This window comes from Antechinus flavipes, chromosome 1 (assembly GCF_016432865.1).
Source record: "Antechinus flavipes isolate AdamAnt ecotype Samford, QLD, Australia chromosome 1, AdamAnt_v2, whole genome shotgun sequence".
NCBI lineage: Eukaryota > Metazoa > Chordata > Mammalia > Dasyuromorphia > Dasyuridae > Antechinus > Antechinus flavipes.
The window spans coordinates 264,923,247-264,950,858 of record NC_067398.1 but is presented as its reverse complement, the minus strand read 5'-3'; the positions used below and the strand labels follow the sequence as shown (position 1 = coordinate 264,950,858).

The 27,612-nt window shown below is 35.2% G+C and overlaps 1 protein-coding gene across 1 annotated transcript in view; it reads left to right on the top strand.

Annotated features, from left to right (window-relative positions):
• Window positions 1-22,744, top strand: part of VPS35L (VPS35 endosomal protein sorting factor like) — a 129,656-nt gene extending 106,912 nt beyond the window's left edge. Inside the window, exons 32-33 of the mRNA XM_051972391.1 lie at window positions 20,361-20,507; window positions 20,851-22,744. Of these exons, the coding sequence (XP_051828351.1) occupies window positions 20,361-20,507; window positions 20,851-20,949 (246 nt within the window). The 3' untranslated portion in view covers window positions 20,950-22,744. The remainder of the gene's footprint in view (window positions 1-20,360; window positions 20,508-20,850) is intronic.
• The last annotated feature ends 4,868 nt before the right edge of the window (window positions 22,745-27,612 follow it).

Below are 27,612 nucleotides of genomic sequence, written 5' to 3'. Positions count from 1 at the left end.
CTTTACCTTTTTAGATTTCTCTTGAGTTCTATATTTGTAGATCAAACTTTTTGTTAAGTTCTGGCTTTTTCATCAGAAATAGATGAAATTCGCTTACTTCGTTGAATGTCCATCTTCTTCCCTGGAAAAAGATGCTCATTCTCGCTGGGTAAGTTATTTTTGGTTGCATACCAAGTTCCTTAGCCTTTCGGAATATCATATTCCAGGCCCTTCGATCTTTTAATGTGGATGCTGCCAGATCCTGGGTTATCCTTATTGTGGCTCCTTGATACTTGAATTGGGTTTTTCTAGCCGCTTGCAATATTTTTTCCTTCATCTGAGGGTTCTGGCATTTGGCCACTATATTCCTTGGTGTTTTGATTTTAGGATCCCTTTCAGTGGGTGATCGATGAATCCTTTCAATGTTTATTTTTTCCTCTGTTCCTATGACTTCTGGGCAGTTCTCTTTGATAATTTCCTGGAAAATAGTGTCCAGGCTCTTTTTTTCATCATGTTTTTCTGGAAGTCCAATGATTCTCAGATTGTCTCTCCTGGATCTGTTTTCCAGGTCTGTTGTCTTCCCCAGAAGGTATTTCACATTCTTTTCCATTGTTTGATTTTTTTGGATTTGCTTGACTGATTCTTCTTGTCTCCTCGAGTCATTCAATTCCAATTTTCAGTGAAGTATTTTCTTCACTCACTTTTTAAAATCTTTTTCTAATTGTCCCATTGAGTTCTTTTGTTCTGTGGAATTTTTTTCCATTTCGCCAATTTTGTTTTCCAGTTCACCAATCCTATTTTTCAAGGATTTTACTTCTTTATCCACTCTCTTTTTAACTGACTTCTCCAGGCTCTTTTGCCAAGCCTCCCTCTCCTTTTCCCATTTTTCTTCTAGCTCTCTTGTGAGAGCCTTTTTAATTACTTCTATGAGGTTCATCTGTGCTGAGGAACAGATGATCTCCTCCTTTGGGGATTCACTTGGGGACTGTCTGTTTTTAGCCTCCTCAGGATTTAGAGTCTGCTCTCTATCTGTATAGAAGCTGTCAAGGGTTAAAGTCCTCTTCAGTTTCTTGCTCATTCTGTCTAATAATCAAAGACAAACTGGCAAAGGAAAACAGAAAAAACTGGAGTCTTTCTTTGGGGGAGGGGCTGGGTGTGTTACCGAGCTTCCTCTACAGACTGCGGGGGGCAGCAGTGAGGCACTAGCCCTACTGTGCTGCGCCTGCGCTCTGAGATCCCAGAGCGTGCTGAGTCACTGTGGGGGGGGGGGGGAGGGGAGGGGCGGCCAGGTCCCGAGAGACTCCAGCTTTTTGGGGTTGTATTCTTCACCCCCGGTGTTTTTAGCTTCTCTGCTGGGCTGCTGACTTGCTGCCGGAGCAAAGTATCTAATCCTGTAGCGAAGCTCTCCCCACAGAGACGACTGCGATCACTCCCCACCCCCTCTCCAGTCTGCTCCTGTGCTCTCACTGCCGCTGCCCGCCGCCTGCGCCCGATCTAAATCCATCCCAGCCCTCCAGTAAAGACAGACCTTTCTTGGCGAATCTCAAGGATGGCTTCTCTTGGTAATTATTTGTGGGTTTTTTTCAGTCAAGCATTAATTCAGAGGCTTGTAATGAAATGGATAGTGAGAGAAAGTGTGGATCTACACAACTGTGTGCCTCCTCTCCGCCATCTTAACTGGATCTAATCCTAAAGAATGAATAGGTAAAACAGCAAATCATAGACACAATCAATAATTTTTTCCAAGAGAATGACAATAATGAGACAACATACCAAAATTTGTGGGATACAGCCAAAGCAATTATAAGGGGAAATTTTATATCTCTAGATGCTTACGTGCATAAAATAGAGAAAGAGAAGAGCAATGAATTAGGCTTACAACTAAGAAAGTTAGAAAAAGAATGTTAAAAAATCTCAATTAAATACCAAATTTGAAATTCTGAAAATAAAAGGGGAAATTAATAAAATTGAAAATAAGAAAACTATTGAATTAACACAACATGGAGTTGGTTTTGTGAAAAAACTAACAAAATAGATAAAGCTTTAGTTAATTTGATAGGAAAGAGGAAAGAAGAGGAAATTAGAGCAATAATTAGTAGTTTTTTTAAATTACAGCTTTTTATTTACAAAACATATGCATAGGTAATATTTCAGCATTGACCCTTGCATAACCTTCCGTTGCAACTTTTCTCTTCCTTACCCCCATCCTTTCCCCTAGATCAGTGGTCCTCAAAGTGTAGTCCAAAGAATTGTTGGGGTCTCTGAAACCCTTTCAGAGGGTCTACAAATTCACATTTTTTATTTTTTATTTTTAATATAGTAAATAGCTATAAATATAATCCATGTGAAGAAAAACTCTTTGAACAGATCCTAGATAGTTTTTTAAACAACATGAAGATACTGAGAACAAAGGTTTGAGAACCACTGCCCTAGATGGTAAGTAGTCCAATACATGTTAAATATGTTAAAATATATGTTAAATATAATATATATATAAATATACATACACACACACACACACATTTATACAATTATCTTGCTACACATGAAAAATCAGATCTAGTAAGGAAAAAAAAAAACTGAGAAGGAAAACAAAAATGCAAGCACACAATAATGGAAAACGTTGAAATGCTATGTTGTGGTCCACACTCATTTTCCATAGTTCTCTCTCTGGATGTAGCTGATTCTCTTCATTACGGAGCAATTGGAAGTAGTTTGAATCAACTCATTGTAGAAGAGAGCTACATCCATCAGAGCTGATCATCATATAATCTTGTTGTTGCCATATATAATGATCTCCTGGTTCTGTTTATATTACTTAGCATCAGTTCATGTAAGTCTCTCCAGGCCTCTTTGCTGGTTGTTTCTTACAGAACAATAATATTTCATAATGTTCATATATCTTAATTTATTCAGCCATTCTCCAATTGATGGGCATCCACTCAGTTTCTAGCCACCACAAAGAGGGCTGCCACAAACATTTTTGTACACGTGGGTCTCTTTCCCTCCTTTAAGATCTCTTTGGGATATAAGTCCAGTAGTAACAGTGCTGGGTCAAAGGGTATGCACAGTTTAATAACTTTTTGCGCATAGTTCCAAACTGCTTTCGAGAATGGTTGGATTCATTCACAATTCTACCAACAGTGTATCAATGTCCCAGTTTTCCCACATCCCTTTCAACATTAATCATTATCTTTTCCTGTCATCTTGGCCAATCTAAAAGGTGTGTAGTGGTATCTCAGAATTGTCTTAATTTGCATTTCTCTGATGAGTAATGATTTGGAGCCCCTTTTCATATGACTAGAAATAGTTTCCATTTCTTCATCTGAAAATTATTCATATCCTTTGACCATTTATCAATTGGAGAATGGCTTGATTTCTTTATAAATTAGAGTCAATTCTCTATATATTTGGGAAATGATGCCTTTATCAGAACCTTTGAAAGTAAAAATGTTTTCCCAGTTTATTGCTTCCCTTCTAATCTTATCTGCATTATTTTGTTTGTACAAAAACTTTTTAACTTAATATACTCAAAATTTTCTATTTTGTGATCAGTAATGATCTCTAGTTCTTTGGTCACAAATGCCTTCCTTCTCCACAGGTCTGAAAGGTAAACTATCCTATGTTCTTCTAATTTATTAATAATCTCATTCTTTATGCCTAGATCATGAACCCATTTTGACCTTATCTTGGTATATGATGTTTCTACCATACTAGTTCTCAATTTTCCCAGCAGTTTTTGTCAAAGAGTGAATTCTTATCCCAAAAGCTGGGGTCTTTGGATTTGTCAAACACTAGATTGCTGTAGTTATTGACCGTTTTGTCCTGTGAACCTAATCTATTTCACTGATCAACTAGTCTATTTCTTAGCCAGTACCAAATGGTTTTGATGACTGCTGCTTTCTAATATACTTTTAGATCTGATACAGCTTAGGCCACCTTCATTTGATTTTTTTTTTCATTAGTTCCCTTGAAATTCTTTACCTTTTGTTCTTTCGGATGAATTTTGTTGTTATTTTTCTAGGTCAATAAAATAGTTTCTTGGGAGTTTGGTTATAGCATTAAATAAATAGATTAGTTTAGGTAGTATTGTCATCTTTATTATATTTGCTTGGCCTATTCAAGAGCACTTAATATTCTTCCAATTGTTTAGATCTGACTTTATTTAGGTGGAGAGTGTTTTGTTGTTTTGCTCATATAGTTCCTGACTTTCCCATGGCAGATAGATTCCCAAAAATTTTATACTATCGACAGTTATTTTAAATGGACTTTCTCTTTGTATCTCTTGCTGTTGGATTTTGTTAATGATGTATAAAAATGCTGATCATTTATGTGGATTTATTTTGTATCCTACAACTTTGCTAAAGTTGTGGATTATTTCTAATAACTTTTTAGTAGATTCTTTGAGGTTTTCTAAGTATAGCATCATATCATATGGGATTATCTGATAGTCAGCAATGAACTGAGGAGTGGTCTATTCACTTTGATTTGTAGGACTATCCTGAGCCTACAAGATTTTAGAATCAGATAGATTATTAAAACAAAAGCCCCCAAAGGTCAAGGTACCTTAAAATTATTGTAGTCCCCTAGAAGCTATATTACATCACTTTATTTAATTTATAGTTTCCTTTTGAAGAAATCCCAAACTTTTGCCATTGACTTCCCTCATTCCTTCCTTCCCTCCTTCCCTCTCTCCCTTCCTCCCTCTTTCCCTCCCTTTCTTCTTCCCTCCCTCCCTCCTTCCCTCCTTGTCATGTTTAGAAACTGACTATAGTAAATACTAGATACATCATTATCTTAGATGTTGGGTGGGTGGGAGGGAGTGCATTATCTACTCTAATACCTTCTCTTTTTCATCTCTTATTGCCAAAGCTAGCATTTCTTTTTTTTTTTTCTTTCATTTTTTTTTATTATAGCTTTTTTTATTTACAAGATATATGCATGGGTAATTTTTCAGCACTGACATTTGCAAAACCTTTTGTTCCAACTTTTCTCCTCCTTCACCCCACCCCTTCCTCCAGATGGCAAGTTGACCAATACATATTAAATATGTTGAAGTAGAAGTTAAATACAGTATATGTATACATGTCCAAACAGTTATTTTGCTGTACAAAAAGAATCAGATTTTGAAATAGTGTACAATTAGCTTGTGAAGGAAATAAAAAATGCAGGTGGATAAAAATAGAGGGATTCGGAATTCTATGTAGTGGTTCATAGTCATCTCCCAGAGTTCTTTCACTGGGTGTAGCTAGTTCGGTTCATTACTGAAAAGCTAGCATTTGTAATACAATATTGAATAGTAATGGTGATAGTGGGCAACCTTGTTTCACTCCTAATCTTAATGGGAATGGTTTTAGTTCATCCCCATTACATATGATGCTTCCTGATGGTTTTGAACAGATGTTACTACTATTTTAAGGAAAAGTTCATTTATTTCTATACTGTCTAGGGTTTTTAATAGGTATGGGTGTTGGATTTTATCAAATGCTTTTTCTACATCTATTGAGATGATCATATGGATTTTGTTAATTTGGTTATTGATATAGTCAATTATGCTAATAGTTTTCCTAATATTGAACCAGCCCTGAATTCCTGGTAAAAATCCTACTGGGTCATGGTGTATTATCCTGGGGATGATTTTCTGTAATCTCTTTGCTAATATTTTATTTAAAAATTTTGCATCAATATTATTAGGGAGATTGGTCTATAATTTTCTTTTTCTGTTTTTGTCCTATCTGGTTTAGGTATCAGTACCATGTTTGTGTCATAAAAGGAATTTGGTAGAACTCCTTCATTCCCTATTTTTTCAAATAGTTTATATAGTATTGGAGTTAATTGTTCTTTAAATGTTTGGTAGAATTCATGTGTAAATCTTACTCTTACAGAGTTGATTAATAACTTGTTCTATTTCTTTTTCTAAAATGGGACTATTTAAGCAATTTATTTCCTCCTCCATTGATCTGGGCAACCTATATTTTTGTAGGTATTCATCCATTTTACTTAAGTTATCATTTATTGGCATAAAGTTGCGCAAAGTAGCTCCTAATTATAGCTCTAATTTCCTCTTCACTAGTGGAAAGTTCTCCCTTTTCATTTTTGAGACTAATGATTTTATTTTCCTCTTTCCTTTTTCTAATCAAATTTACCAAGAGTATATCTATTTTGTTGGCTTTTTTCATAGATTATTTTTTAGTTTTATTTATTAATTCAGTAATTGTTTTAGTTTCAATTTTATTGATCTCTCATTTTATTTTTAGAATTTCAAGTTTAATGTTTGCTTGGGGGTTTTAAATTTGCACTTTTTCTATCCTTTTTAGTTGCAAGCCCAATTGTTTGATCTTCTCTTTCTCTATTTTATATAAATAAGCCTCTAGAGCAGGGGTCCTCAAACTATGGCCCGCGGGCCAGATGCAGCAGCTAAGGATGTTTATCCCCCGCCACAAAACAAAGTTTTTGTTTTTACTATAGTCCGGCCCTCCAACAGTTTGAGGGAGAGTGAACTGGCTCCCTATTTAAAAAGTTTGAGGACCCCTGCGTCTAGAGATATAAAATTTCTCCTTATTAACCACTTTGGCTGCATCCCACAAATTTTGGTATGTTGTCTCATTATTGTCATTCTCTTGGATGAAATTATTGATCGTATTTATGATTTGCTGTTTTGCCTATTCATTCTTTAGGATGAGATTATTTAGTTTCCAATTACTTTTTGGTGTAGTTTCCCCTGGTTTTTATTGAATGTAGTTTTTATTGCACTGTGATCTGAAAAGAATGTATTTATTATTTCTGTTTTTATGCATTTGATTTTGAGGTCTTATGTCCTAATATATGATCATTTTTTTGTATAGATTCCATGAACTGCTAAGAAGAAAGTGTACTCCTTTCTGTCTCCATTCAGTTTTCTCCAAAGATCTATCATACCTAACTTTTCTAGTATTCTATTTATCTCTTTAACTTCTTTCTTATTTATTTTTTGGTTTGATTTATCTAGTTCTGAGAGTGCAAGCTTGAGATCTCCCACTATTATAGTTCTGCTGTCTTCTTGCAGCTCTCTTAACTTTTCCTTCAGGAATTTAGATGCTAGACCACTTGGTGCATATATGTTTAGTATTGATATTATTTCATTATCTATGATACCTTTTAGCAAGATATAGTTTCCTTCCTTATCTCGTTTAATTAGATTAATTTTTGCTTTTGCTTGCTCTGAGATCAGAATGGCTATCCCTGCTTTTTTTACTTCACCTGAAGCATAATAGATTCTGCTCCAACCTTTTCCTTTTATTCTTTATATATCACCCTGCTTCAAGTATGTCTCCTATAAACAATATATTGTAGCATTCTGGCTTTTAATCCAGTCAGCTATCTGCCTCTGCTTTATGAAAGAGTTTACCCCATTCACATTTACTGTTAAAACTACTAATTCTATATTTCCTGTCATCTTATTATCCCCAGATTATCCTTTTCTCTTTCCTTTCCCCCTTACCCCACTCCCAGTATTTAATTTATGGGCACCACTTGCTTCAAGCAGCCCTCCCCTTTGTAATCCCTCTCCCTTAAAGTCCCTCCCCCTTTCTTATACCTTTCTCCTACTGTTTCTGTATTCCTTTCTATTTAGTCTACCCCTTCCCTTTTTGCTTTTCCCCTCTCACTTTTCAATGAGGTAAGAGAAGTTTCTCTGTAAACCAAATATGTCTAATGTTTTCTTTTTGAGCCAAATCTGATGAAAGTAAGATTCACACAATTTTCATCCCCCTCCCTTCTTCCCCACAGATACAATAGCTTTCCTTTGCTTCTTCATGAGATGTAATTTCCCTCTTTACCTCCACTTTTCCCTTTTTCTGGTATAATTCTCTTTCTACTTATAGTTCCTTTTTTATATTGTAACGGTAAAATGAAATTAGACATGCACTCTCTATGTATATCCATAACAGAAACACAGTTCTCAAGAGTTCTTTTTATCTTTTTATGCTTCTCTTGAGTCTTATATTTGGAAGTCAAATTTTTTGTTTAGCTCTGGTTTTTTCATCAGAAATAAATGAAATTCATCTGTTTCACTGAATGACCATCTACTTCCCTGGAAGAAAATGCTCAGCTTAGCTGGGTAGTTTATTCTTGGCTGCATTCCAAGTTCCTTTGCCTTTTGGAATATCAGATTCCAGGCCCTTCAATCCTTTAATGTAGATGCTGCTAGATCTTGAGTAATTCTTATTGTGGCTCCTTGATATATGAATTGTTTCTTTCTGGCTGCTTGTAATATTTTTTCCTTGGTCTGATAGTTCTGGAATTTAGCCACAATATTCCTTGGAGTTTTAATTTTGGGGTCTCTTTCAAGAGGTATTTGATGAATTCTTTCAATGGCTATTTTATCCTCTGATTCTATGACATCTGGGCAGTTCTCTTTGATCATTTCCTGAAAAATAGTGTCTAGACTTTTTTTTTTATCATGATTTTCAGGGAGTTCAATAATCCTTAGATTATCTCTCTAAATTTATTGTCTAGGTTTGTTGTTTTCCCAAGTAGGTATTTAACATTTTTTCCTATTTTTTTCTTTCTTTCTTTTTTCTTTTTTTCTTTTTTGGTTTTACTTGACTGATTCTTGATGTCTCATCAAGTCATTCATTTCCATTTGTTCAGTTCTAATTTTTAATGAATTATTTTCTTCATTTACTTTTTTTTTTTTTTTTTTTTACTTCTTTTTGTAATTGTCCAATTGAGTTTTTAAATGAGTTGTTTTGTTCTATGGAATTTTTTTCCACTTCACAAATTTTTTTTTAAAGTAGTTTTTTTTCCCCCCAATTCACAAATTCTGTTTTCCTGGGAGTTCTTTACCTATTTCCTTTCACATTTCAGGGAATTGTTTTCTTTTCCCACTTTATCAAATCTTTCTTTTAATGAGTTATATGCCTTTTCTAAACTTTCTTGCAGAGTTTTTCTTTCCTTTTCCCATTCTTCTTCTAGCTCTCTTTTAAGATCCTTTTAAATTTCTTCTACGAGAGTCTTGTATGATGGGGACCAAGTTATATCATCCTTTGGGGCTTCATCTGGACACAATCTGCTTTTAATCTCCTCAGGGTTTGAAATCTGTTCTTCTCTTTCACTATAGAAGCTATCTGTAGTTAGAGCTCCCTTTGCCTTTTAACTTTTTTAAAGTTGGGATCTGCTTTAGGGCTAGAAAGTTACAAGCTTCCTTTACAGACACCAGGAAGCAGCGGCAGGTGTGCTGGGATCATAGTGCATCATTCCCAGTGCTAGATGGGTGTGGCCAAGTCCCATGAGATTCTGCTGCTTTGCAGTACACTCTTTACCTTGTGTTTTTGTGTTGGATGTTTTGTAACTTTTCTGCTGATTTACTGGCTTGCCACCCACGAAGAGTAGCTAACATTGTGCTAGAGTCCTCCTTGTAGATTCTCCAAATCATGGAATCTGTACTGCCCCATGGAAACCGTCTCTCCCTTCCCCACAGGTCTGCACAGTGTGTGCTGTCCTCTGTGCTCTGGCTCCCTGGCTGCGTCTGGCCATGTCCTCCCATGCCCATGCCTGATCACAGTAGACCATCTCTGGTGTTCTTTGGAATTATCTTCTGCTGGTAATTTGTTGCACTCCCAATATTCGTGGGTTCTGCCAGTCTAGCATTATTTCAGAGGCTGAATTTCTTAATTAGTGTGAGGTTAGCAGAAGATCTCAGAAAGAAGAGTGTGTCCTCTTCACCGTCTTGGCTCTGCCCCCTAATTAGTTATTTTGCCCAACTATATGCCAATAAATTTGATAATCTAAATGAAATGGAGGAATATCTACAAAAATATAGATTGCCCAGATTAACAGAAGAGAAATAATTATTTAAATAGCCCCATTTTAGAAAAAGAAATAGAACAAGCTATTAATCAATTTCCTAAGAAAAAATCTCCAGGGCTAGATGGATTTACATGTGAATTCTACCAAACAATCAAAGAACAATTAATTTCAGTACTTTGAAAACTATTTGAAAAAACATAGAAAGAAGGAGTCCTACCAAATTCCTTTTATGACACAGATACAGGTGCTGATAGCTAAACCAGTTAGAGTGAAAATAGAGAAAATTATAGACCAGTTCATTAGGAAAACTTTTAAATAAAATATTAGCAGTGAGATTATAGAAAGTCATCCTCAGGATAATACACTGTAACTAAGTAGGATTTATATCAGGAGTTCAGAGCTGGTTCAATATTAGGAAAATCATTAGCATAATCAACTATATCAATAACCAAACTAACAAAAATCATATGATTATATATTTATAGGAACAAATGGATTTTTCCTTAAAGTAATCAGTAGTATCTATTTAAAACCATCACCAAGTATCTTATGTAATGAGGATAAACCAGAATCATTTCCAATAAGATCAGGAGTAAAACAAGGATGTCCACTATCACCATTACTATTTAATGTTGTATTAGAAATGTTAGCTTTGGCAATAAGAAGAAAAACAGATTAAAGCAATTAGAGTAGGTCATGAGGAAACCAAATTCTCACTTTTTGCAGATGATATGATGGTATACTTAGAGAACCCTAAAGAAGCAACTAAAAAACTACTTGAAACAATTCACAACTTTAGCAAAGTTGCATGATACCAAATAAATCCATGTAAATCATCAGCATTTTTATATATTTCCAACAAACTTCAGCAGCAAGAGCTACAAAAAGAAATTCCATTCAGAGTAACTGTCTATAGTATAAAATATCTATCTGCCAAGGGAAAGTCAGAAACTATATGATCACAACTACAAAACAATTTTCACACAAATTAAGTCAGGCCCTAATCAGTTGGAAAAAATATCAAATGCTCATGTGTAGGTTGAGTGAATATAATAAAAATGATAATACTACCTAAATTAATCTATTTATTTAGTGCCATACCAATCAAACTCCCAAGAAATTGTGCCGGACCATCCATGCACATTATTCTAGGCTGCCCCAGCCATACATACCAGTCTTCGGAATATTCCTGGATACACATGAAGATGAGTCAATTTCGAGGTGCAAAACAGCCTTTATTAGTAATCTCAGCAGGGGTTACTAGGAAGCAAAAGCAAGAGAGTGCAAGAGCAAGTGTACTTATGTGTGCCTGCATCTCTCTCTGAGTTTACCTCAGAGATAGCTATTTATATTTATTCTCTTCTGTGCCTAGCCCACTCAGTACTATGTAGGTGGATCCGCACAAGGGAGACACCTGAAGTTAGTGCTGCATCCTAGGTGGAAATCCAGCAAGAAGACACACCCTTGGCCATCTCAAGGAACCTATTAGCAATTTCTTTAACACCTGCAAGACACAACCTCCTGCCTCAGAGGCCAAGTCTCTTTTTACCTCCTGGGCCTGCCCTACCAGCTGACATTGCATACATGGCAATTCTCAGAGAGAGAGAGAGGAAAACGTCCCTAACAAGAAATTATTTTACAAATCTAGGAAAAATAGTAACAAAGTTCATCTAGAAGAAAAAAAGGTCAAGAATTTAAAGAGAATTAATTTTTTAAAAAGTGCTAATGAAGGTGGCCTAGCTGTGTCATTCCTAAAACTATATTATAAAGCAGCAGTCATCAAAACCATTTGGTACTGGTTAAGAAACAGTAGTTGATCAGTAGAATAGGTTAGGATCACTGGACAAAATGGTCAATAACTATAGCAATCTAGTGTTTAATAAACCGAAAGACCCTAACTTTTGGGGTAAGAACTCACTATTTGACAAAATCTGCTGGGAAAATTGGAAATTAATATGGAAGAAATTAGGGCTTGACCCACACCTTACACCACAAAGCAAGGTAAGATCTAAATGGGTTCATGATTCAAAAAGAGTGATATTATAAGCAAATTAGAGGAATATAAGAGAGTTTATTTTTCAGATATGTGGAAAAGGAAGAAATCTGTGTCTAAAGAAGAATTGAACTCATAATTGAACATCAGATAAATAATTTTGATTATATTAAGTTAAAAAGTTTTTCTACAAACAAAACCAATGCAGACAAGATCAGAAGGGAAGCAATAAATTGGGAAATCATTTTTAATTTAAGGGTTCTGATAAAAGCCTCATTTCTAAAATATCTAAGAATTAATACAAATTTATAAGAATCTAAGCCATTCTCCAATTGATAAATGGTCAAAGGATATGAACAGAAAATTTTCAGATGATGAAATTAAAACTATTGCTAATCATATGAGAAGGTGCTCTAAATCACTGTTGATCAGAGAAATGCAAATTAAGATAACTCTGAGGTACTACTACAAACCTCTCCGATTGGCTAATATGACAGGAAAAGATAATGATGAATGTTGGAGGGGATGCGGGAAAACTGGAACACTAATATATTGTTTGTGGAACTGTGAACTGATCTGACTATTCTGAAGAGCAATTTGGAATTATGTTCCAAAGTTACCAAACTGTGCATACTCTTTGACCCAGCAGTGTTTCTATTGGGCTTATATACCAAAGAGATCTTAAAAGAGGGAAAGGGATCCACATGTGCAAAAATGTGGAAGTCCTTTTTTTAGTGGCTAGAAACTGGAAACTGAATGGATACTCATCAGTTGGAGAATGGCTGAAAGAGTTATAGTATATGAATGTTGTGAAATATTATTGTTCTAAAAGAAATGATCAGGAGGATGATTTTAAAAAGGCCTGGAGAGACTTACATGAACTGATGCTGAGTGAAATGAGCAGAACCAGGAGATCATTGTATACAACATCAATATTATGCAACAATCAATTCTGATGAATATGACTCTTTCCAACAATAAAGTGATTGATGCCAATTCCAATGATCTTGTGATGAAGTGAGCCATCTATACCCAGAGAGAGGACTGTAGGAGCTGAGTGTGGATCACAAGATAACATTTTCACTCTTTGTTGTTGTTTGCTTGCATTTTGTTTTCTTACTCATTTATTTTCTTTTTTTGATATAATTTCTCTTGTGCAGCAAGAGAATTATATAAATATGTTTATACATACTGGATTTAACATATATTTTAACATATATTGAATTGCTTGCCATCCAGGGAAATGGAAGGAGAAGAAAATCTGAAACACAAGACTATGCAAGGGTCAATGTTGTCAAATTATCCGTGCATATGTTTTGAAAATAAAAAGCTTTAGAAAAAAAATAATAAAAGCACCTTAAGACTTGCAAAAAAAAAAAAAAGAAAAGAAAAGAAAAAAATAAGAATTTCAAAATAAAGCCAAGTTTGACAAGGTCAATAGGCATTTAATTAAGTAGAAAATTATAGCTCATTTATCTTTCTCTCTGCTTCAATGTGGGTATTGTCTGGATTTACTCAGTTTAAAGTCAAGAGTAAAATTCGTTAATGCGGTGGGGTCAGACATTATTTTGAAGCTTTTTTTTTCTCTTAAAACTGCTTGTTTCTTTGTAGCAAAAGTAGAACCTTTGACTTCTAGCTGAGTGGGGATTTTCCTTTACAAATAAATGAAGAGAAATTTATTTTCTATCCCCCATTTTACCATGCCCTCCAAATACTTTAGAAAAAAAGGTGGGAAATCAATTATGCTATATTAACTTAAACTAGCTCTGGACCATAAATGGTATACAGCATCACTTTTGGAAACCAGGACTTAGCAGATTTGGGGTCTGAATGATATGGAACAAAAAAAATTAGGACTATATATTTTTTTGGTAAGCACTTAATAAATGCTTCATATAGGATTTTTGTTTTCCAAATTTAGTAAGGGAGTTCCAACACAATCCTACTTTTCTGTCTTTATGAATTTCATTTATTCCTTTCTGTTTTTTTCTTTAAATGTTTCATGGAAACTCTTCTTTTTTCTGTTTTTATGCTCTTTCATCATTATATTGAATTGCTTGATATGTCATATCAAGACATATTTATATCATTGAAAGAGATTAGAAGGGTCCTTTCTTTTCCTATTTTTGAAAAACATTATATAACAGTGGTATTATTTGTTATTTAAATATTTGTTAGGATTCACCCACATGTAATGTTCTTTGTTCGGTTTTCTGGGAGTTTCTGGAGATCTTGGGAGCAGCCTTCGTTTCAGTTCAGTAATCACCACAAGAACCTCCAGGTGTTAAAGTCCAAATCCTTTATTGTCTCTTTCAAAGTCCTATCTCCTTCACTTGGGGCTTGGCTAGTTTTCTGGGGGCCTTCCAGAGTCTTGGTTTCAATGGAGAAGTGAAGGAGGAGAGCCTGCCACCAAGGTGGTGTGAGATGAAGTGAATGAATCTCTCTGAGTCCAAAGGTTTGTGCTTCAGCCTCCAGCCACCACAAAGGTAGATGATGGAATGAATCTATCTCAGCCTTTGCTGGCTGTTATATATTCCATTATCATAGGTTGAATCTTATGGAATTATATTAAGTACTAAGTACATCTACTGAACTAGAGAACTGTTAAGTCAATTCCACTGACTTAACACCTTGTGAGAATCCTTGTTTCAGAGTTTTGGCCCATAATATTTCCTGCTTGCTTTTGTTTTAGAACTAGGTGGTCACGCTCTCCCTGATTTCTCAAGGAGATGAGAACCCCAAAAAGGAGGTGATCACGCCTTCCCTGACTTTTCAAAAAAGGGGTGAAAACACCATAAAAGGAGGTGATCACATCCTCCCTAACATTTCAGGAAGATTAAAACCAAAGGAAAATGGGGAATTAAACCAAATTAGCACATTTCTGAAGGGTCTCCTTCAGAAACAGGTATATCCATCAACATGGGAGGTATTATACATAATCACATAAATTACATAAGCACATAGTAACACAGGCTAGTAGTGGTATAACAAATAACATGAATCAGCATGAGGAATTATACATGTCCATTAAGTCCTAGAAATAGTCCAAAACCAATCTATTGTCCATTACTTCATATGTGTAGGAAATCCAATGATTCCTGCAAGTTTTGAAGTCCTGTAATAGTCTCATCACATGTCAGAAAATCCAATGATTCCTGCATTTTTTTGAAGTCCCGTATTAGTCTTATCATGTCTCAGAGAATCCAATGATTCCTGCGGGTTTTGAAGTTCTACAATAGTCTTATCAGCAATTTTTCATCTTAGGGAATCCAATGATTCCTGCTTGTTCTGAAATTCTGTAACAGTCTCATTATCATCCATGCTCTTCAAGTGTCAAGAATGGACAAGGCGAATACAGCTCATTGGCACCCATCTGATTACTTCTCCATCTATAGAGATACAAGCAAACCCTCTCCCCCAAACAGTTAACCTATCTGGTCCCTTCCATTCAGCACTTTTTAGATTTCTCCACATCACCTGGCAATTATATTGGAGCTGCTTGCACTGAACACTGCCTTTATGTTGGGTTAAAAAGCCTGTATTCTCTCCAGTTGTAATCCCTTTCTCTCATCTGATTGCTTTTTGGCAATCCCCTTCTTCTATCAGATTGCTTCTCTATGATTGATCACATCAGAGTATTGAGCTTTTAAAGACTCTCTGGGTGTAACCTCAGCTGCCATCATGCTCCACCTATTTTTTGTTTAGTATCTTGGAGCTGGCCCTGTCTCTCACCCAAATCTATCTGATTTTGGATTATGGTTTTTCTTTTTGAGAGTGTATTTATGCTTGTTCAATTTCTTTTTCTGGTATTGAATTATTTAAATAATCTGTTTCTTATATCATTTTGGGTATTTTATATTTTGTAAATAGTTATTAATTTTCTATCAATTATGAATTTTGGAGGTATATAATTAAGTAAAATAGTGTGACAATTTTCTTTAATTCTTTAGTTATGAATTCTTTTTATTTTTTAAAGCACTTGGTTTTCTTTATCAATTTTTTATTTTCATTTTTGTTAATTTTTTTTTAAATTATCATCATTTCTGCTGTGCTGTTAAGGTGGGTGTTTTTTACTTGTTATTGTCCTTGGCTTTTTGTTTCATGCCTAATTCATTTATTTTTTTCTTTCTCTGTTTTGTTGATGAAAACAGTAAAGGATATAAATTTTTCTTCAAGAACTTCTTTAGCTACATCTCAAGAACTATCTCATTATTGTTGTTTTGTCTGATGAAATTTTCTGTTTCTGTCAATTGGGTGAATTTTATGTTTCAAGTTATCTCTGTGCTGAAATTTCTCAGATCTTATCTCATTGTGACCTCAAATTTCATAGTTCCAGTTCACTCTTAGACATTTCAAACTGATTGTTCCATAGATACCTAACTTTCAACATATCCAAAATGGAACTTATCTGTTCTTACTCTCCCCTCCTCCTAACTTTCCTGTTGTAGTCCAATCAATCCTCCAGGCTTATAATCTTAGTGTCATCTTTGTTCCACATTGTCTTATTCTTCCCCAATATCTAATCATTTGCTAAGTTATATTCCTTGTAACTTTGTGACATATTTCACATACACCTTCTCTTCTCCAACACTGCCACCACTCTGGTACAAGTATACTCATCACCTCTCCTTCTGGTTGGTCTCCCAACAACAAACCATTCCACCCATTACTTGCTGGTGAGATTTATTTTCCTAAATGATGGGTCTGATTGTGTCATCTCCTTATTCAATAAACTCCTATAGTTTCCTATGATGTCCAGAACCAAATATAAAGTCCTCTGGCTTGTAAAGCCCATTGGATTTTTTTTCCTTTTAAAATTTCTTATTCTAAGCCTCCTTCTACTTTATAGTGACAACTGTCATTTCTTGTATGACCATTACTGTAGTCTCTTGGTATTTGCACTTTTTTTTTTTTCGGGCTGCCTGCAATATTTTTCTTTTGGCATAGAAGTCATCATTTTTGCTTGTGATATTCTGGGAGAGTTTATTGTGAGATGTATCTTTAAGAAGGTCATTAGTGGATTCTCTAGTTTAAAATTTCTCAGAGTTTTCACTTATGATTTCTTTATGTATGATGATTCCATTTTGTATGTCTTATTTTATTTCTTCCAAATACACTTGTAGTTCTTATGTGTAGGAATTTTTTTTTTGTCTGAGGTTCTATTTGGACTTGTTTATTCTTGGACATCTCTTGGTTCAAAGCATTTTTTTGTATCACAGCATCAATGTCAATATTGGGGGCTTCTGCTTGTATCATACTCTACTGCTGAATTCCTTGATGATGTGGGCAGACCCTGTTCGATTCTAAGGGTGATAGCTGGGATTAGACCCCCATCTTCTGAAGGAATTGTTTGGCCTTGTCTGCTGCTGTGGGGTAGGCTCATGTTGAATTGATGCCACTTTTGACTAGAGTGGCCTGGAAGCTGCTGCTTGGGGCTTTTTTTTTTCTATTCTGGAACCTTTCTTGCTAATAGAAGCTTTGCAATCTGGATCTCGAAAAGAAGATTTAGATTTTCCTTACATTGAATGTTCCTTGCCCTTTTGATTAGGATTTTATTTATTGTTTTAGAGAAGTGACAATGTTGGTAACAAGTTCCAAATTAGAAATTATGAAAAGATAAGTTATATTTGTCATCAATTTAAAAATTAATGTTTACTATTGCACAGTAGGTTCATGGGTTGCTTGAGTCTAAAGTTGCCAAATTTTGAGAGTTGTTTATTAGATATTATGTTGATTTTTGCTTGAACTTTAATAAATTATTTCTTTTTTTTTTTTTTTTAACTGGGCTTGTGATTTCATTGGTTTAAAGAACTTTAGGGGGAGTTTTTGCAAAAACTCCCTCTACCAATGCGGATTAGCAATTGCTTTGCAATTTGTTCTTAAAAAATTGCTTGAGAAATTAAGTATCTTGCCCAGTGCCATGTAAGTGTCAGAGATGGGGCTTGTACCCAAGGCTTCTTGTGTCTAAGGCTGGCTCTTGGAGGTTTGTGTGAGCTATCCTAACAACAACTATAGATCCGCCTCTGAATTTAACGCATTTTTTGGTTTTTATGGAGCAAAAGAAGCTCATAGGAAACTACTATGATTAATCACAGGTTTTAGGTATGTTTGTTTGTTTTAAACTCAAACATATCTTGGAGGACCAGAGAGAGAGAGAAAACTAGCTTGTGAGCCTGAGGGACTGGGAGTATTCTGTTGTCCTCCATAGCAATAGAAAAAGTAAGAAGCGGGGACAGTCTAAGGGGAAAGATAATGAGTTTTGTTCTGGGCATATTGAGTTTAAAATATCTACTGGATATCCAGTTCAAAGTGTGTGAAAGGCAGTTAGGAGATGAGATAGAAAGTCAACAGACTGTTTGTAAGAAATGACCACCAGAGAGGCCTGAAGAGGCCTACATGAATTGATGCTAAGTGAAATGAGCAGAACCAGGAGATCATTATACATGGCAACAAGACTGTATGATGATCAGTTCTGATGGATGGGGCTCTCTTCAACAGTGAGATGATTCAAATCAATTCCAATTGTTCAGTGATGAAGAAAGCCATCTACACCCAGAGAGAGATCTCTTGTGGACCACAACATAGCATTCTCACTTTCTTTGTTATTTGCTTGCATTTTGTTTTCTTTCCCAGTTTTTTTTTCCTTCCTCCTTGATCTGATTTTTCTTGTGCAACAAGATAACTGTATAAATATGTATATAGATATTGGATTTAGCATATATTTTAACATATTTAATATGTATTGGACTACCTGTCAGCTGGGGAGGGGGTGGGAAGAAGGAGGGGAAAATTTGGAGCAAAAAGTTTTGCAAGGATCAATGTTGGAAAAATTACCCATGCGTGAGTTTTGTAAATAAAAAGCTTTAATTAAAAAAAAAAAGTCAACAGACTGAAGCAAAATAGTTACATTTGAGAATCATCAGCATAGAGATGTTAATTAAGTTCAGGGAAGCTGTTGAGAAAAACAATGGCTTTGGTAGATTTGGGTAGGTTTCAGCAGTATCATCAAGTAAACATCCTTGAAGTTTATTCAGAAAGAAGCATGATTCATCTCTTGGTGCATGTGAAGAAAGATTCAGCTGTTATTTATTTAGGAAACTAAGGCACTGAACTTTTTTACATTCTGAGAAAGCTTATTTCCTACTATGTTGTTGGCATGACTGGTGAGTATGTGCCTTTTAATTCAATTTAACAAATATTTATGGAACCTTTTCTATATTAGGGCATTGAGCCACATTGAAGAGCATACATGAAATAAAAAATAATCTCCCTGGTTCCAAAGAACTTATCTTCTGAGGTAGAAGTGGGAATAAGGACTGTTTAATGTAGGTAAAATGTGATGAAAACAAAGGGGAACAAAGAAAATGTTAGGAAAATTTTAAAAAGAGAAGGAACATTTCTAGCTTGGGAGAACAGGAAGGAAAAGAGTAAGATGCTTTAGGATTGATCAAGATTGAAACATGGAAGCATTGTAGTTATAATAAGAATTGATAAAATATAACTTCATTGGCTTGGTGGGGGACTGGAATATTGAACATACTGTCAGATGTGGACATTTTGGTTGGTCTTAGAAATTTTTTTTTTATCTTTGTTAAAAGATAAAAGAAAAAGCTCACTGTATCAGTGGATGGATGGGATAGATTTAGGAATATGATATAAACAGAAGAATCATCAATAAAGAGTTGGTAAAATTGCTTTTTTTTTTCATTTTAGATTTATTAGTATTACAACTGAAATCAAGGTAAACTCAGGCACAAAGTTTTGAGCCTGATCAGTTTATTGACAAAGCATGCATTTGCAAATAAACAGGATCTCAGCTCCCTTAGAAAGGCTAAGACTATGAATAAGGGGGGCAGCTATCTTTATAGACAAAAAGGAAGTGTCCAGAATAGAAAGCAGCATCATAGACAGGAAACCTATATATTGGCTACAAAGTCTATAGAGTCACAGATGTGAGGAACAATATGATTGGCTGGAAATTGGAAATGAAGAGTTAGCAATAACCTCTTCTTCCATTTTGTTGCTAAATACAAATAAAAACAATACAATATTAGACTAACCTTCCTTGAATAACAGACTAAAATCCCTGGCATCTATCTGCATCCTTCAAGGATTTCCTTAAAGCAAGAATAGAAGAGTGATTACCTAAGGGAACTGAACTTCCAAACTTAGAGACAATGAATAATTTACAAGAAAGCTGAATTTTCAAATTTAACTTTGAAACAAATGAAATATGACTTAGACAATTACAAAAATGTTAGCAGTGTTACAGAATGAAATCAATAACAAAATAAAGTGAATTAGATTTTCCCAATTTTCATTAGATGCTTGATTCTATTAGGCTTTCACTTCTGATTGTACAATCAGATTTAGACCCTCCTCACTTCAGATTAGGAAACCGAGATCTAAGAGACTAGGTGACCAACAAGAGGCTGAGCTGGGATTTATGCCCAGGCCTCTCACTCTAGGCCCAGTACCTTTTTCATCCAGACAGGAGTGAATGTCACTTTGTTACTCTGATTCCAAGATAAGTGCTTGTGGTTGGATGGTGAGACAAATAATTGAGGGTTTTGTTTTTGTTTTTGTTTTTCTATTTTAGACCCTAAAGCGCCAAAGTGTTCTTGCACTTTCCTTCTTTAACAGCATCTTAGCTCATGGTGATCTTCGAAACAACAAACTCAATCAGCTGTCTGTCAACTTGTGGAATCTAGCCCAGAGGCATGGCTGTGCTGACACCAGGACTATGGTGAGGGTGGTACAGGAAACAAAGGCCTTTCTCTTAAGTTCTACTTTAGACACTAAAGCTCTACTATAGACCAGGGGATATCCTGGACAGTGCCCCATGGAGCACATATGTCTTGAGTGCACATATAACACACCTAACTCACATATAGAGTTTTATTTAAAGGCTTTTTTTCCTCTTTCTTCCTCCAGTTTTGTTGTTATTGTTGTTGTTTTTGCTTTTGCTTAGAAGTAGGTTCCTAGGCAAGAATGTGTAAATTTACTCAGCTGATTTGGCAGAGACCTTAGGAGAGCTGGATCAGAGAATTATGAACCAGAAAGAAATATTTCTTTATTTTTCTTTTTAGGTGAAAACTCTGGAATATATCAAGAAAAGAAGCAAACAACCAGAAATGAGTCATTTGTCTGAACTGGCCCTCAGGCTCCCACTGCAAACCAGGACTTGACCAATATACCCTCTATCCTGAGCCCAAAATTCTTTAAGTCATGAAATATATACTTTTTCCTAAGTAGGCTCTCATTGGAATTTAGTCTTTCATTTTAAGAATCCCTTAACATACAATAGATTGGCTTTTATTTTGGCATTGATTTAAGTATTCTGACAGTGAAAAGAAGAATGTTGAAATCAGATTTTATATCAATTCACATCTGCCAATAAGAGGCATCTTAATTTCTATTTGCAAATAATCTTTTAGATCTCAACAAGCAGCCTTCTAATAAATCTATAGACCTTCTAAGAAAAATTTGTGCATGTAAACACAAAGAACCTCCTAACATCTTTTCTTTTTTAAAAAGATAATCATCCTAAAAGCCTATGTGGAAAAGCAATATGGGTTAGTCCCCAAAGATGAAATTAGAAAGAACTGGGGTTCAAATTATGCTTCAGATACTTACTACTTAAGTGACAGTACCCAAATTACTTTAATCTCTTGGGACCAGTTTCTTAATCAGTAAAGAGGTGATAGCTAGTACTTATAGAACATACCTCACAGGATTTCTGAGGCTAAAATGAGAAAATTTATATAAAAGGTTTGCAAACTTTGTCTCTTTAAATTGTCTGTTATTTTAAAAAATCACTCCAATCTACTTATACTTATTTTCAATTTTTTGTTCTATGAAAAAATTCTATTCAACAGCTTTTTAGGTTTTTAAAAAAGGCTAATAAGTTAATAAACAGATTTAAAAGTACTTATTTTAACTTTAATTTTCCACCTTAAAATTTGTGGAGAACCTTGTAGGTGAGATGGAAGGGGATTTCTCTTTTCTCCCTTGCACCAGACATGGTAATTTACTATCAAAGTTAATTGCGCAGGAAAACAGTCCAATCAGCAGTTAGTTTAGGGGAGTTTGAAGTTGAAGAAGCACACATTTGACAATATACATCTGACAGACAGCTAAGGAGAAGCAGCTTTAAGAGCAGGACCTCTAAAAAGGTAGAGACCCACTATGGATTCGAGAGAGCTACCCCTGGCAGTAAGAAATTGAGCTACAGGATCCTGGAAACCACATTGAGTAATTCATAGAGTTTTGTAAGGACTTGGTTCTAGGGTACTGTGGTTTGTACCCTATCTTCCATGGTTCTATTCACAGATAATCATGTCCCAGAGTTTGTTATTTTGTAGCTATGACATTTTAGTAAATGTCTTTGTGAAGAACCACTTATATACTAGTGGATGAGTTGGGGCTCATGAGCTACAGTTCTCTATCCAGAGAGTACCCTTCGAACCTCATAGGTAGAAATTTTCTGTGGGAGTAATTCAGAGCCAGTATCATGCATATATGAACATTTTGGGGGAGTAAGTTTATTTAGTTGGATATGGAAAAACTGAAAATCAGGCGACTTGAGCCAATTTATTACCTCTGTAACTTTGGACCTAAATTTCTTCATTTTTGAACCTAGACATTATGTTCCTACAATGTATTCCAAAAATCAATGCTATTCAAGCTTAAAATAGCACTGACTTTCAGGAACAATTGATGAATTTAAAAATTTTTTCTTACCTGTTTCTTAATTCATTTACCTTAGAGAACAATTTTCTTTCATTGTGACAATATGAGTGAAACTAAATGAAGTTATTTTTCAAACCTGTGTGCCTTTGTTTCCCAAACCCTTTATCAGCTAAATAAGTCTTTATTTCAAACCACAATTACAGTTGGTGTTAGGGGTATAAATGTGGTTTTTTTGGTAATACAGAGACTGTTTCTTACAGGAGACTAACATAAAAATAATCAATAAATGGAGTATGACTGAGTATTCTATTCTTAACCAAAGGAGTTTAGGGATAAAGACTAGAGCTTTGTCTTATTGGTATGAGGTGTTCCCATATGAGGAAATTCTCTTTGTTTATATCACTCAGTTTAAATGACTTGCTTAGAGTCAGAGCCATGACATAAGACCTAACTTCTTAAACTATGGTTCACAATCCCATGTGGGATCTTGTAACTGAATGTGGGGGTCATGAAATTATGATTTATTATCAGTAAATGTTTGATTTATATACCTATTTTATATGCCTTTATATCCGAGTTACATAAAAATTTCTCAGGTAAAATGGAGTCATGAGTGGGAAGAAGTTTAAGAAGCCCTGCTCTAAGTATCCCTGGCTCTGCTGCTGACTCACTTTTGGCTTTTGTATTTGTTTTTTCCCCAGCATTGACAAATGGGTTTATTTAGTGGTAGAGGTTATAGACAAAAGAGGTACAATAGACACCAGGAAAGGTAAGTGTGAAATAAGGTTGGGAGAATGTAGAAACTGTAGAAACCTCCCATAAGGTTGGGGCATGCTCTTAGCTGGCAGGCTAAATCCTGAATGAGGAGCGGGGTCAGAGAGGAGATACCATGTAGCATGGGAGAGGTTAGGAGATGCCACGTGGCATGGGGAAAAGACCCCAGAAGGCAGAGTGCTGGGGCAGACAACCAAAGGAGGGCAGTGTCAAAAGCATGGTCCATAAGCTGTTTTATTGGGAAAATTTAGCCTTAGAGACTTTTTTTTTTTTTTTTTTTGCCTTAGAGACTTGACATAACTTGGATTTCTGATTGGATTATCTCCACAGAGAATGGGACCATTGAACTAAACTGATCTATCAGAGACTTTTTCCTGCTTGCCCCTGGGAATAATTTTTATCAATGCTTCAGTTTCTCTCTGCTCACTGTATCCACTATTCAGGACCTCATCATTTCCCCATTCTATTAATTTAAGAAATCTTTTGAGAAGTGAGTTGGGAATTCCAAAGCAGAAGCGGGTCTAGCAGACGAAGTGCTGGCTCACTTTTAGCCCTTATGCTATATAACCTTGCTTCTCTTCAGAAAATGAAATGGGATCTGAGGGTTGAGAGTTCTTTGTTGATACATACAACCAGTTTTTGAAAAGTTCATCATAAAAATGGGGACATTTAATATTTTATATGTTTGTGGGGGAAGGAACTGAACAGCATGGAAGTATTAGGTGCCAATAGATATCTGCTGCTGGCACTATCTTTCCTACCATGAAGAGTAGCTAAGGAGAAATGACAATTGTCTCTTGTGGCACACTGGAAAAGTGCCAGACCTGGAATCAGAGGGACAAGTTCAATTTAAAGAAAACTCACCAAACAGCCAACTCTTCATTCCCACTAGCTAGTCTTCCTTGGACTGGACTCTACTGTGTCCTGTCTTTGTAAACTTCCCTTTATGAAACTCTCCTCTTCAGCTTTCTTTGCAAGTGTTCTCTCCCCCCATTTGATTGGAAACTCTTTTGAGGACAGGGACTGCCTTTTTTGTATTTGTGTCCTTGGAGTTCATATACAGTGCCTACTGTCTCTTTATAAATATGTATTGCTATAGTTAAAATCTTGCTATTCACATTGGGAGGGCGAGTCATCATTCATAAGTACAAAATAAAATATTGGTTCCCTGAGAAAGTACAAATTAATAAAACTTGTTTTTTAGCCTTCCAAAGTAGATATGTACACGTTTATCTATTTTCACATCTGTGTAGATCAAGAATTGTTGTATATGACCAAGAAATATTTACAAAGAACCTTACAAATAGCAGAGGGTGAGAAAATCTATAGTTTGCTCTGCTGAAAATCAGATCTTTGGGCATCAATGATCTTGTTCCTTAGTTACGATTGCCATTTTGCTTCACTCAGAAGTAAATTTGGAAAATAATAGGTCTACTTTTTCAGCTTGCTTTTCTGAGAATGTAAAATTAGTATAGCTTGAGAACTTGGAGAAAGTAAAAGCTAAATACTGTTCAGAAGAAGCAACTGATATCCTCTCACTTGAGAAATGAACTCAGGTAATTATTACCTAATGTTAAAAACATCTAGGCAATAAAGATTATTGCCCATGTAATATTTGTAATGCATATGAATTTTCTTGGTAAATCTAGAAAGATTAAAGAAAGCAACAAGGATTTTTAGCTATTTTGGAGGAGGGGATGGAAGAAAAGAGACAGCTCTATGTGGTAAACTATGATAAATGAGAGGACAAGAGCTACTTAATTTTTCCCATCAGTTATAAGGAGCTGGGATTCAAGAGAGGTAGTTAAGATAGTAAGGAAGCACAAAGTGTATCTTAATGGGGTTGTCATCAAGCCCAGAGGCTACTGAAAAAGCACAACTGATGTAAGTGCTGAGATTTAACCAGTCGTTTGTGAACAATCTTAGTGAACCAGGGACATGAGATTCAAGATAGGTAAATGCTTTTTGGATTTATAAATGACATGAATTTGGGGGGGAATAACATGTTAAATGATAGGACTGAAAAAAAATTTGACAAGCTGAATCATTGGATCTAATCTTGCAGTCCTTATACTTTAAACAAAGTACAAAATGGGGCAAGATGTGCTAAAAGACTAAGGATTTTACTGGAATGCAAGCTCAATGAGTGAAAAGTGTATGGCAGCCCCAAAACTAATATGATCTTGGCCTGGCTTGAAAAGTATAATTTCTTTTTTTTCCCTTTTTTATTATATAGCTTTTAATTTACAAGATATATCTATGGGTAATTTGACATTGACAGTTGTAAAACCTTTTATTCCAACTTTTCCCCTCCTTCCCCCCCTCCCCGCCCCCAAGATGGCAGGTTGACCAATACATGTTAAATATGTTACTGTTTAAGTCAAATACAATATATGTATACTGCATGTCCAGTTATTTTGCTGTACAAAAAGAATCGGACTTTGAAATAGTGTACAATTAGCTTGTGAAGGAAATCAAAAATGCAGGCGAACAAAAATTGAGGGATTGGGAATTCTATGTAGTGGTTCATAGTCATTTCCCTGAGTTCTTTCGCTGGGTGAAGTTGGTTCAATTCATTACTGCTCTATTTGAACGGATTTAGTTCATCTCATTGTTCAGGAGAGCCGTGTCCATCAGAATTGATCATCAAAAAGTATTGTTGAAGTATATAATGATCTCCCCGTCCTATTCATTTCACGCAGCGTCAGTTCATGTAAGTCTCTCCAGGCCTTTCTGAAATCATTCTGCTGGTCATTTCTTACAGAACAATAATATTCCATAATAATATTCATATACCACAATTTATTCAGCCATTCTCCAATTGATGGGCATCCACTCAGTTTCCAGTTTCTGGCCACTACAAAGAGGGCTGCTACAAACATTCTTGCACATACAGGTCCCTTTCCCTTTTTTGGGGGGGTATAAGCCCAGTAGTAACACTGCTGGATCAAAGAGTATGCACAGGAAAAGTATAGTTTCCATTGAAGGGATAGCCACCAATTGGAGAATGGCTGAAGAAATTGTGGTATATGAATGTTATGGAACATTATTGTTCTGTAAGAAATGACCAGCAGGATAAATAGAGAGACCTACATGAACTGATGCTAAGTGAAATGAGCAGAAACCAGGAGGTCATTGTACACTTCAACAACAATACTACATGATGATCAATTCTGATGGACACGGCTCTCTTAAACAATGAGAGGATCTAAATTAGTTCCAGTTGCTCAGTAATGAACAGAACTAGCTACACCCAGAGGAAGAACACTGGGAAATGAGTGTGGACCACAACAAAGTATTTCCACTCTTTCTGTTACTGTTTGCTTGCATTTTTTGTTTTTCTTCTCAGGTTATTTTTACCTTCTTTCTAAATCTGGTTTTTCTTATGCATCAAGAGAACTGTATAAATATGTATACATTTACTGTATTTAACATATACTTTAACATATTTAACATGTATGAGACTACCTGTCATCTAGGGGAGGGGCTGGAGGGAAGGAGGGGAAAAGTTGAAACAGAAGTTTTTGCAAGGGTCAGTGTTGAAAAATTACCCATGCATATGTTTTGCATATAAAAAGCTACAATTAAAAAAATATGTAAAAATAAAAAAAGTATAGTTTTTAGAAGAAAATAAACATTTGAGCACCTAGATGCTGGCATTGTGCTGTATGTGTTAGAAATATCTACATTTTACAGATGAAGAAATTGAGGCAGACTAATTAATGTGGCCAAGATCACATAGTTGGCAAGTGTTGGAGGCAGGCTTTGAATGAACATTTTTCAGCCCAGTGCTCTAATCTGTGCCACTCAGTCTTAAGTCTGTCATATTAAGACTAAAGGAACTAGGAAGAAAACAACAGGAAGCTGTTGTTTAGTACTTAAAATCAAGGCAGTTAAAAACAGTAAGTTCAAACTTTGAAAAATATAAGAACTCTGATCAACACAATGACCAACCATGATTCCAGAGGACTAATGATGAACCATTCTGATAGTTGAGGGATCAGAATAAAATGAGTATTTTTGCACATAGCCAATATTTATTTTATTTAACTATGTTTATTATAAGGGCTTTGTTTTTTCATGTTTTGAGGAGAGCTAAATGTAAGGGAGACAAACTTGGATTTGTGTTAATTGAAAAATAAACTTAATATTTTGAATTTTTTTTGAATTTTCAATTTTCATTGAAAAATGAAAAATTAAAAAAAAATAAACTTAAAGAAAAAAATCATTTTAAAAATGCTGAGACACTAATTACAAACTCTCCTGAAATTTCATGATTGCTCATTTTCCCTGACCTACCTTCTGGTGCCCAAATAAAACAAAAATTATTTCAATTATTTATCAATGGCAAGTTCTACTTGTAAAAGAACCTAGGCCACAAATTT